The following is a 13,433-nucleotide window of genomic DNA, read 5'->3' as shown; positions in this document are numbered from 1 at the left end:
TAGTCTCTTTAAAGGGGATGTGCACTTCTTTCATGTTGATAATCTATCCTTGTGATCATCAATATCAGACCGGTGGGAGTTTGACACTCTGCACCGCCATCATCAGCTTTTATGTGATATTGTTTTTTTGTAAAAAAAAATATCAATACACATTTTTATTCAAAAGGAAATTGCTTTCACAGTTTTGTAACATCCTGATCATTAGAATGGTCACTCAGATGCTGTGACGGGGATATATTATCACAGGGAAGCTTTGAGGGCAGCCAGCTCCTGCAGTGAAATGAGCATTCTGGCTTTGTCACCATCTGTATACTGCACATTGGCTGCAGGTTCTTAGAGCAATCCAGTGTAACTATTAGGAAGAGGGCACAGTATAGTATATGAGATAAGTCATATATTATCCTGTATATAACATCTGGTGTCTGTGCACTCTGTATACTGGATGTTATGTGACTGTTATATGATACGCTATAACAGGCATCAGATGGTTTATAAAAGAAAATGTGACTGGTACATATTACACTGACTACAGACATCAGATATTATAGCAATCGTATATTATCCTGTATATAACATCTGATGTCTGTTCACATGGTGTATTATTTCCGGTATACCGGATAAAATGTGACTGGTATATATTATACTAAGACCACCATTGTAGCAGTCATTATTTTGTATATAATAAGTAATGTAGCCAGGTTCAGGTTCCTGATCTGTCCTGTGCAGGGTTCTGTATTGTCAGGCCTGTGGTCTCTGCTGAGAATTGCAGGAGTTATTGCAGTAGACTGAGCTTTCATTCAGATTGGGTGACTCTTAAACCGATGAAGTCACAGTGACGGCGTGCCTCCCATCCACACGAATGGAGATGCTGCTATAAGTCCTAGTGAGCCTCAGCAGAGTGACAGCGGGTCTGATAATACAGGAGTATGCACAGAATGGCATACAGGAGTATGCACAGAATGGCATACAGGAGTATGCACAGAATGGCATGCAGAGCCTCTCTGTATACATCTGCCTGCATCTCCAGTACTGTGTCCTGCTGCCAGACCTCGTCCACACACTGTGCTAGGATCCACTCCTCGGATATAAGCCCGACTCCAATTAAGGGAATAGAATGGATTAGATTAATCTCCCAGCCCTACTTCCACCTATCATACATTTTTCACCTATCCTTTGCATAGGTGGTTAATCTTTTTCATAAGTCAAGCCCCTTTAAAATGTGAACAGCAACTTCAGAGTTTTTTTTTCCCAGTAAGCATTTGTCAGTGTTGTGAGCATGCTCTGCATCACGTCCAGTGGTCACTTGGTGTGTAACATCAGCTTTATTGAATTTTGCAGTGTTTTTATTCTTGACACAGCAATGTAATTGCTTGGAGAAGCCTTCCACATGCATCTTTTAAAGTTATTTTCACACTTTTGAAGGTGGAAGGGGGTAAATGTTTGTATCCCCAGCCTATGTCATGCCATACCTGTGCTGGAAATGTATGTGATTCATAAAGATAAAAATGTTACTTATGTAATTTCTTACTGAAGCTCTAATTACTTTACTAGTACAAAAGGCAGTAGCAGCAGTGACACCTGCTGGTGGTAAAATGCAATACAGCTAAGAGGCACTGAACTTCTTGCTTTTATAATAGTTCACTATATTCTAAATGTTCAAATCTTTTTATTATTATTATTACCAAAATTAGATATACATCCAAATTGAATATACAGACTAAAATTGTGATTTGTTTCTGGTCAGATTTTGCTGTAGCCACATTGTTTTCTCTTCTCTTCTCTTCTAGGGGCCATAACTTTATTTTTCCATCAACATAGGCCTATGAGGGATTGTAGTATTTTATATTTATATTTATATAATATATATATATATATATATATATATATATATATATATATATATATATATATAACAAATTATATATATATATATAACAAATTATATATATATATATATATATAACAAATTATATATATATATATATATAACAAATTATATATATATATATAACAAATTATATATATATATATATATAACAAATTATATATATATATATATATATAACAAATTATATATATATATATATATAACAAATTATATATAATATATATATATAACAAATTATATATAATATATATATATATATATAACAAATTATATATAATATATATATATATATATAACAAATTATATATAATATATATATAACAAATTATATATAATATATATATATAATTTTATATATATACAGTACAGACCAAAAGTTTGGACACAACTTCTCATTTAAAGATTTTTCTGTATTTTCATGACTATGAAAATTGTACATTCACACTGAAGGCATCAAAACTATGAATTAACACATGTGGAATTATATACTTAACAAAAAAGTGTGAAACAACTGAAAATATGTCTTATATTCTAGGTTCTTCAAAGTAGCCACCTTTTGCTTTGATGACTGCTTTGCACACTCTTGGCATTCTCTTGATGAGCTTCAAGAGGTAGTCACCGGAAATGGTTTTCACTTCACAGGTGTGCCCTGTCAGGTTTAATAAGTGGGATTTCTTGCCTTATAAATGGGGTTGGGACCATCAGTTGTGTTGTGCAGAAGTCTGGTGGATACACAGCTGATAGTCCTACTGAATAGACTGTTAGAATTTGTATTATGGCAAGAAAAAAGCAGCTAAGTAAAGAAAAACTAGTAGCCATCATTACTTTAAGAAATTAAGGTCAGTCAGTGCGAAAAATTGGGCAAACTTTGAAAGTGTCCCCAAGTGCAGTTGCAAAAGCCATCAAGCGCTACAAACAAATTTGAGATCTTTGATTCCAACCACCGTGTCTTTGTACGAGGCAGAAAAGGTGAACGGATGGACTCTACATGCCTGGTTCCCACCGTGAAGCATGGAGGAGGAGGTGTGATGGTGTGGGGTTGCTTTTCTGGTGACACTGTTGGGGATTTATTCAAAATTGAAGGCATACTGAACCAGCATGGCTACCACAGCATCTTGCAGCAGCATGCTATTCCATCCAGTTTGCGTGTAGTTTGACCATGATTTATTTTTCAACAGGGCAATGACCCCAAACACACCTCCAGGCTGTGTAAGGGCTATTTGACCAAGAGGGAGAGTGATGGGGTGCTACGCCAGATGACCTGGCCTCCACAGTCACCAGACCTGAACCCAATCGAGATGGTTTGGGGTGAGCTGGACCGCAGAGTGAAGGCAAAAGGGCCAACAAGTGCTAAGCATCTCTGGGAACTCCTTCAAGATTGTTGGAAGACCATTTCCGGTGACTACCTCTTGAAGCTCATCAAGAGAATGCCAGGAGTGTGCAAAGCAGTCATCAAAGCAAAAGGTGGCTACTTTGAAGAACCTAGAATATAAGACATATTTTCAGTTGTTTCACACTTTTTTGTTAAGTATATAATTCCACATGTGTTAATTCATAGTTTTGATGCCTTCAGTGTGAATGTACAATTTTCATAGTCATGAAAATACAGAAAAATCTTTAAATGAGAAGGTGTGTCCAAACTTTTGGGGTCTGTACTGTGTGTGTGTGTGTGTGTGTGTGTGTGTGTGTGTGTGTGTGTGTGTGTGTATATATATATATATATAATCATTTATTTATTTATTTTTTAACAAAAGAAGTTGTAGTTTTTAAGGCCATAAGTTAATTTACTACAGAGTGTACTTATAATCACATAAAAAAAAATCTTTGTGCGATGGAATGGGAAAAAAGTCTTAATTATGCCACAGCAAAAAGTCATGGTAACTTTATACTGCTGGTCATCACAATTGTGGCAATTTAAAATTTATATACAAAAATAAATATATTTTATTTGATTTGTCATCATATTCTGAGGGTTATGACTTTATTTTTCTGCCGATGCAGCTGTGAGTGAGCTTGTTTTTTTGCGGGGCAACACTTGTCTGACCACACTATCGGAAAGCCTGCTCCATACATACATGTACATAACCTGTCAAGAAGGGCTTAAAATCATTGATTTTATTGACTTTCCCAGAATATAGAAAAAAAACATTTAATTTACAAGTGTAGATGTAGAGATTTGTCATCTGTGTATAAAAAAAAAAAAGCTTAAGAGTAATGGAAAAATATTAAATTATCATCTCACCCATTTCAGCATGGCGACAATTATCCAGATACTTCTGAAAATAGACAGACTTGATCTAGCTCGGTAAGTGTGCTTTTTTTAATTGTAATCTTTTTCCCCAGTTTGCATACTGTCATTATTTTTATTCACTGACATGACAATTAACATTTTGGTGAAGTGAATAATATAGATTGCTCACTTGCTGCCATTGTTATGAGGTAATAAGTTCTTCAAGATAGTATATTGGAAGCAGGAAAAATGGCCAAGTGTAAAGACCTGAACCACTTTAAGGACCAAATAGTGATGGCTAGAGGACTGGGTCAAGGCAGTGGTTAGTGCCTATCAAAGTGGTCCATTTGGTAAATAACAGGGTAATGGATGCTCAAGGCTCATTGATGCACATGGGGAGTGAAGGCTAATCCATCCGGTCTGATCCCTTGGAAGAGCTCCGGTAGCAAACAGAGCTGAAGTTAAATGCCCCCCCCCCCCCCCCCCCAATCAGGTACATTTTAATGCATAGATCTTGGAATAATAATAAGTTTCACAATTGGGTGTGTTAAAAACAAATGTTCCAGGACAGCAGGGAATCGCAGATGATTCTTTCTGTGAGGTTAAACATGTTTAAAAACAGGCGGGGAAATGCTTTACCTCACAGAAAGAACATACACCATGAACGTTTCCACATTTTTTCACTCTACACCCACAAACTTAAATGTATTTGGATTTTATGTAAACGTTAAGTAGCAAGTATTTGAAGTGTAAAGGAAGTGACACATTGTTTTCTAAATATTTTAAAAATATAAATCTGAAAAATTGTGACATGCATTTGTATTTAGTCCTCCTAAGTCAATACTTTGTAGGACCACCCTTAGCTGAAATGACTGCTGCAAGTCTTTTGGGGTATGTCTCTACAAGCTTTGCACATCTAGAGGTTGAAAGTTTTGCCCATTCTTCCTTGCAAACTAGCTCTAGCTCAGAAATTGGATGGAGAGCATCCGTGAACAGTAATTTTCAAGTCTTGTCACTGATTCTCAATGGGATTTAGGTCCGGACTGTGACTGGACCATTTGCACACATGAATATGCTTTGATCCAAACTATCCATTGTAGCTGTGGCAGTATGTTTAGGTTGTTGTCTTGCTGGAAGGTGAACCTACGCCCCAATTTCAAATGTTTTGCAGCCTGTATTTAGCTCTATCCATCCTACCATCAACTCTGACCAGCTTCTCTGTCCCTGCTGAAGAAAAGCATCCCCACAGCATGATGCTGCCACCACCATATTTGATGATGGGGATGATGTTTACAGGGTGCTGTGCAGTGTTAATTTTCCGCCACACATAGCGTTTTGCATTTACCTCAAAAACGTCTACTTTGGTCTCATCTGAACAGAGCACCTTCTTCCACATGCTAGCTGTATCCCCTTCATGGCTTTTTGCAAACTGCAAATGGGACTTATGGCTTGCTTTCATAAATGGCTTACTTCTTGCCACTCTTCTATAAAGGCCAGATTTGTGGAGTGTATGACTAATCGTTGTCCTGTGGACAGATTCTCCCACCTGAGCTGTGGATCTCTGCAGCTCCTCTAGAGTGACCACGGGCCTCTTGGGTGCTTCACTGATTAGTGCCCTCCTTGCTTGGGATGTCAGTTTAGGTACACGGCCATGAATTGTTAGGTTTTCAGTTGTGCCATACTCCTTCCATTTTTGAATGATTGATTGATCAGTGCTCCGTAAGATGTTCAAAGTTTTGGCTATTATTATTATTATTTTTTTTATAATCTAACCCTGCTTTATTCTTTTCCAGAACTTTTAACCTTGACCTGTCTGGGGTGTTCCATGGTTTTCATGATACTGTTTGATCATTAATGTTCTCAAACAAACCTCTGAGGCCTTCACAGAACAGCTGTAGTTATATGGAGAATAAATTACACATGGAAGGACTCAATTTACTGATTACCATATTTTCCGGACTATAAGATGCACTTTTTTCCCCCAAATTTGGGAGAAAAATGGGGGTGCGTCTTAAAAGTCCAAATGTAGCTTACCGTGGGTGGGGGGGGCTTGGGCAGAGCATGGTCAAAGGAGGCAGGAGAAGGGTCGCTGCTGCAGCAAGCTGGTGGCGGCAGGAGTGGGGTGATGCTGTAGGCCCTGGGCTGGGAGTAGGAGGTGCCCCAGCTGTGCAAGGCAGGAGCAGAGTCCCCGCTGCACACATTGACCTTGCGGTGGGTTTCAGGAAAACGGCGCTGCTATCGGCGCTTGCACAGATTTACATCTTGGCTCGATGGTGACCATCGAGAGATCAGTGTGAGCAAGAAATATAGACCGGTAACCAGGTCAAAACCAAGAGGACATCAAAGGTACAAAATCTTCAGCCAGGAGAAACCTCAATAAACAGGCCAATGTCAAATCAGGAAAGCACAGACCTTAACCAGGGAAGCACAAATCTATATCTGGCAGCTTCCCTCAGTAAGCTGGAAGCTTTAGTAGGATATAGTGATTTCCAGTTGGCTGAAGCAAGGAGCAGATAACTTCAGCTGGACGGCACACACACCCCCATACTGTCAGACTGGACAGCACTGCAGGTCCCAGCCACCCTAACCTTAGTGACTGGACAAAGCCTGCGCCGTCCAGAGCTTCTGAATCTGACATCTCTATCACCAGCACCTGCAGGGTGAATCAGACGGCACTTGGCGACATAAACATACATCGCAGGAGCAGATTCTGGTGTACAGGAGTTAAGCTGTCCATCTCATTCGGCAACCTGAATTAGATGACCTATCCTCAGGATATCATATGCCTTGAGAACTTCATAAATTGTACACACCATTTCGATGAAAATGTGATATTTCATGCCCATTGAGCACATGGCTATTCATCAGTTTCTGACCTTTCCAGTTATGTCTTCATTAGCTGACTGATGTATACTTTTGCTAGGTAAAACACAAAACTGTGAGAAAGCTGTGTCAAAGTAAGCTCAGCCAGAGGCCATTTTTCCTACTCCACAAATGCTCAAATGGGGAGCAATAGAAGGAGGCGAGTTGTATAAAGGTGCGGGAGAAAATGTATGACATTAATAACAGTTCTAGGGGAAGGAGAAGAGGTTAGAATTGCACATCTAATTTACTCTGAAAAGTGAAAGACCTGATAAAGTCATGGACAGATACAGGCATGACTGTGCAGCAGGCGATCCTATAACAATCTGTCTATGTAAGATCCAGGAGCAGCATCAGCCTTGTTAAGGACACCCCACCCCCTCATTTCTTGTAATCTGTCCTGCTTGTCTGTTACTATAGGCAGATTACTCCTGCTAACAGGCAGCGGACAGCAAATTGCTGGGAGGGAGGCATCCAGTGGTTGTAACCTTGGAGCATTTTTTCCCTTAAGAAACTTTTTTGCTAATAAAAGTAAATTACACTTTGAAAGTTTCTACATTAGGACTGTAGTAAGAATTTGTTAGAGCACTGACCATTTGTGAGCAGAGCCTCTTTAATGAGTCATTAATGAGCACAACCATGTTTTTATTCTTTTGCATCTCTACCTTCAGCGATAAAATTAGGCAGAACTTTTTTTTATATATTTCCATGTATCTAGCTGTATGAGGGATTTGTGTCTTTTTTTTTTTTTTTTTTTTTTTATTTTATTTTTTTTTGAGTGGGACTATTTTGGGGTACATATAAGTAACTTTTCCTAATTGTTCTGGGGTAAAAGGAAGAAACGGCAAATGTGCCACAGCTTTCTGTATACACTGTACACTGATAGAAAGCTGCTAATCCATGTTGGAGGCGGGGTTACACAGAGTAGGAGGACTACATTCCAAGAGACAACTAGTCCTCTAGTAATCTACTTGTGATAAAACACTGATTTTATTGAAATTTCAGGAAGTAACCTAGTAAGAAACACATCACTGGAATCAAGGTCTCTGCCCCCACACCATGCTGCTCTTGGATTACATGGCAAAAACCTGATGACAGATTCCCTTTTAAGGCTTGTTTTTTACAGGACAATTTATAGTTTCTATTGGTACCAGTTTCCATTTTAAGGAGACTGGGTGAACAAAACCCACAATTTTTAGGCCCTGTTGTTGGGGGTTGGTGAAAGGAACTCCCATTGGTCTGATGAGAAAAAAAGCAACAGAGGAAGCCTCCTTAAGTCTTCCCTTGCTATTGACACACCTGGGATAATCTTTGATCCCGGGCAATACAGTAGGGGTCCAACTGCCCATTACCAGTAGGCACTGTTGGTGATCACATTAGCACAACATTTGAGCGTGTACTATCACCATAAACTTCATATATGGCATGGGTGCGCTAAGGGGTAAACTGCAGACAGTCCTGATTTTCTAACATGGGAGCACATTTTTGTTGCATCTGGAAATTAATGAAAACCAATATTGCAAATTTTCAGCCATTACTTGTTTGGTAATATTTAACCCCTTTACCCCCCCAGGGTGGTTTGCATTTTAATGACCGGGCCAATTTTTACAATTCTGACCACTGTCACTTTATGAGGTAATTACTCTGGAACGCTTCAACGGATCCCCCTGATTCTGAGACTGTTTTTTCGTGACATATTGTACTTCATGATTGTGGTAAAATTTCTTCGATATCACTTGCATTTATTTGTGAAAAAATCGGAAATTTGGCGAAAATTTTGAAAATTTCACAATTTTGAAAATTTCAGGTTTCATGCCCTGAAATCAGAGAGATATGTCACACAAAAGAGTTAATAAATAACATTTCCCACATGTCTACTTTACATCAGCACAATTTTGGAACCAAGAATTTTTTTTTATTAGGGAGTTATACGGGTTAGAAGTTGACCAGCAATTTTCTCATTTTTCCAACAAAATTTACAAAACCATTTTTTTAGGGACCACATCACACTTGAAGTGACTTTGCGGGGCCTTTATGACAGAAAATACCCAAAAGTGACACCATTCTAAAAACTGCACCCCTTAAGGTGCTCAAAACCACATTCAAGAAGTTTATTAACCCTTCAGGTGCTTCACAGGAATTTTTGGAATGTGGAAGAAAAAAATGAACACTTAACTTTTTTCACAAAAATGTTACTTTAGACCCAAATTTTTATTTTCGCAGGGGTAACAGGAAAAAATGGACCCCAAAATTTGTTGTGCAATTTCCCCTGAGCACGCAGATACCCCATATGTAGGGAAAAACCACTGTTTGGGCGCACGGCAGGGTTCGGAAGGGAAGGAGCGCCATTTGACTTTTTAATTGTAAAATTTGCGTGAATAATTAGCGGACGCCATGTTGCATTTGGAGAGCCCCTGATGTGCCTAAACAGTGGAAACCCCCCACAAGTGACACCATTTTGGAAATTAGACCCCTCAAGGATTTTATCAAGGGGTATAGTGAACATTTTGAACCCAGAGGTACGACACAAAATTTGATAACATTGGGTCATCATATTGAATAAGTTGTCATTAGTCTTGAGCTCAAGTGCTCGCTATTTGAGTTTGCATCAGGTACTCAGGTATGCACCAAGTATCACGGGTGCTCAAGTGAAATGCTCGAGTCCCCGTCCCACATGTTTCACGGTTATTAGACACCCAAAAAAAAACGCGGGGATCGCTCGTGCATGGCAGGCAATCCCCGTGAGTTTTCTTTTTTGGCCGCAAAGCATATGGGGCGGAGACTTGAGCATGTCACTCGAGCACCCGCGATACTCGGTGCATACCCTAGCACCCGATGCAAACTCAAGTAGCGAGCACTTGCGCTCAACACTAGTCGCCATATCATCATTTTTTATTTTTTTTTACTTTTGAAAAAAATCCAAGCCTTAACCCTAATACAACCCTAACCCTAGAGTTTATTTTTTACGCCGTTCCTCGTGCGGTGTAAGTGATTAGACGACTTTATTCTTTGGGTCGGTGCGATACCAGAATCATATCGGGTTTTTATGATTGACAGCTGTTACACACTAAAAGACGCATTTTTTCGCAAAGACTAGTTTTTGCATCGCCATATTTTGAAAGCTATAATTTTTTCATATTTTGGCCAACAGTCATGTGATGGCTTGTTTTTTGCGGGACAAGTTGACATTTTTATTGATACCATTTTCAGGCACGTGACATTTTTTGATCACTTTCTATTCCGATTTTTGGGAGGCAGAATAAATAAAAACCAGCAATTCAGGAATTTTTTTTTTTTTTTTTTTTATGCCGTTTCGTGTGTGGTAAAATTGATAAGGTAGCTTTATTCTTCAGGTCAGTACGTTTACACCGGTACCACATTTATGTGGTTTTTTTTTCATGTTTTGTCACTTTTACACAATAAAAACTATTTTATAGAAAAAAGAATTTTTTGCATCGCTTTATTCTGAGAGCTATAACTTTTTTATTTTTCGGATGATGGAGCTGTATGGCGGCTTGTTTTTTGTGGGACAAGATGACATTTTCAGCAGTACCATTTTTTTGTATTCGTTTTTTTATCGCGATTTATTCCATTTTATTGTTTGGCGGAATGATGATAAAGCGTAGTTTTTTGCTTTTGTTTTTTATTTATTTTTTTACCGTGTTCACTAAAGGGGTTAACCAGCGTGACAGTTTTATACACTGCTCAAAAAAATAAAGGGAACACTTAAACAACAGAATATAACTCCAAGTAAATCAAACTTCAGTGAAATCAAACTGTCACTTAGGAAGCAACACTGATTGGCAATCAATTTCACATGCTGTTGTGCAAATGGAATTGACAATAGATGGAAATTATTGGCAATTATCAAGACACACTCAATAAAGGAGTGATTCTGCAGGTGGGGACCACAGACCACATCTCAGTACCAATGCTTTCTGGCTGATGTTTTGGTCACTTTTGAATGTTGGTTGTGCTTTCACACTCGTGGTAGCATGAGATGGACTCTACAACCCACAGAAGTTACTCAGGTAGTGCAGCTCATCCAGGATGGCACATGAATGCGAGCTGTGGCAAGAAGGTTTGCTGTGTCTGTCAGCTTAATGTCCAGAGGCTGAAGGCGCTACCAGGAGACAGGCCAGTACACCAGGAGATGTGGAGGTGGCCGTAGGAGGGCAACAACCCAGCTGCAGGACCGCTACCTCCGCCTTTGTGCAAGGAGGAACAGGAGGAGCACTGCCAGAACCCTGCAAAATGACCTCCAGCAGGCCACAAATGTGCATGTGTCTGCACAAACGGTTTGAAACTGACTCCATGAGGATGGTATTAGGGCCCGACGTCCACAGATGGGGGTTGTGCTCACAGCCCAGCACCATGCAGGACACTTTGCATTTGCCACAGAAAACAGGTTTGGCAAAGTCACCACTGGCGCCCTGTGCTCATCACAGATGAAAGCAGGTTCACACTGAGCACATGTGACAGACGTGACAGTCTGGAGACGTCGTGGAGAGCGATCTGCTGCCTGCAACATCCTTCAGCATGACCGGTTTGGAAGTGGGTCAGTAATGGTGTCGGGTGGCATTTCTTTGGAGGACCGCACAGCCCTCCATGTGCTCGCCAGAGGTAGCCTGACTGCCATTAGGTACAGAGATGAGATCCTCAGACCCCTTGTGAGACCATATGCTGCTGCGGTTGGCCCTGGGTTCCTCCTAACACAGGACAATGCCAGACCTCATGTGGCTGGAGTGTGTCAGCAGTTCCTGCAAGATGAAGGCATTGAAGCTATGGACTGGCTCGCTCGTTCCCCAGACCTGAATTCGATTGAGCACATCTGGGACATCATGTCTCGCTCCATCCACCAACCTCACGTTGCCCCACAGACTGTCCAGGAGTTGGCGGATGTCCAGGTCTGGGAGGAGATCCCACAGGAGACCATCCGCAACCTCATCAGGAGCATGCCCAGGAGTTGTAGGGAGGTCATACAGGCACGTGGAGGCCACACACAATACTGAGCCTCATTTTGACTTGTTTTAAGGACATTACATCAAAGTTGGATCAGCCTGTAGTGTGTTTTTCCACTTTAATTTTGGGGGGTGACTCCAAATCCAGGCCTCCATTGGTTAATAAATTTGATTTCCATTGATTATTTTTGTGTGATTTTGTTGTCAGCACATTCAACTTTGTACAGAACAATGTATTCAATGAGAATATTTCATTAATTCAGATCTAGGATGTGTTATTTGAGTGTTCCCTTTAATTTTTTGAGCAGTGTAGGTCAGGTCGTTCCGGACGCGGCGATACCAAATATGTATACTTTTATTATTTTGTTGTTTGTTTTTTCAATAATAATATTTATTGATGGGTATTATATTTTTATTTTTGGGGGATTTTTTTTTTTTTATATATATTTTTACAATTTTTTTTCACTGTCTGATTCTTTTTTTTACTTTTACCCTATGTCCCACTATGGGACTTTCACTTTTAACTTTCAGATCGCCTGTATAGCACAGGAATGCAGCACCATCCCTATGCTATACAGGCTGTTACAGCTGCACAGGGAAAAGTTACTTTGGTTATGCAGTGCGCATGACCAAAGTAACTTCCTGGTGACCCGGATGTTGTCATGACAACATCGGGTCGTGATGACAACACCCTGGATCTGACTCAGACGCCGGGGGAGGAGGTGAGTATCGGGCTAACCTCCGCAATGCTACAATCGACTTCGATCGCAGCTTTGCGGGGGTTAATGTGCCGGGAGCGGTGCAGGACCGCTCCTGGCACATAGCATCGGGTGTCCGCTGTAACAATCAGCTGACACCCGGCGGCGATTGCCCCGCACCACTTGTGTGCAGGCGCCGTCGCTGCTCGTGTAATAGTACGTACCTGGTCCATAAGGCCCTGGGCGTAGCTACGTACTATTACTGACCTCGTCGGAAAGGGGTTAAGTAAAGATTACGATTTCAATGTTACTGTTTCATAATTTGTATTTATTTTTTCATTTTAGCAAAGAACTAAAGAAGATGGTGGATACAGATGAGGATGCAACACTGACACAGCTGGCGACAGCATGGGTTAACATTGCCCTGGTCAGTATGTAGTATCTGCTGTAAATCAACAGAAAATGTAAGGTTTCATTTAAAGGGGTTGTCTCAAGACAACCTGTACCCATATGCTTCTTGCATATGGACGTAATAGAGGTGGCACTCCCAATCTGGATCTCCCTTTATAAGCCAGAATGGAAAGCCAATCTATGAAAACATCACCTCTTATGGCAGAATCAAGCTATCGACCACCCCTTTAATGATACGTAGTTTAGAAAGTATGATTAGTCTGAATACTGGATGACAGGTAACCGCCTGCTCCCCTTGGCTTTAATCTTTGGCTAATAGTAGAACCTGTGTTTTGACCTAATGGACTCTAGGTGACTGACCTTATTCTTTCTTCTCAATATCC

General features: G+C 40.2%; 1 protein-coding gene across 1 annotated transcript in view; it reads left to right on the top strand.

Annotated features, from left to right (window-relative positions):
• COPE (COPI coat complex subunit epsilon) overlaps positions 1–13,433 on the top strand; it is a 39,280-nt gene that overhangs the window by 4,697 nt on the left and 21,150 nt on the right. Inside the window, exons 5-6 of the mRNA XM_073660724.1 lie at positions 4,140–4,193; positions 12,985–13,066. Coding sequence (XP_073516825.1) covers positions 4,140–4,193; positions 12,985–13,066 — 136 coding nt within the window. The remainder of the gene's footprint in view (positions 1–4,139; positions 4,194–12,984; positions 13,067–13,433) is intronic.

This window comes from Phyllobates terribilis, unplaced genomic scaffold (genome assembly GCF_046119375.1).
Source record: "Phyllobates terribilis strain yellow unplaced genomic scaffold, ASM4611937v1 Scaffold_1__5_contigs__length_1240528914, whole genome shotgun sequence".
In the NCBI taxonomy this organism is placed as follows: domain Eukaryota; kingdom Metazoa; phylum Chordata; class Amphibia; order Anura; family Dendrobatidae; genus Phyllobates; species Phyllobates terribilis.
This window is presented reverse-complemented; position numbering and strand designations above follow the sequence as displayed.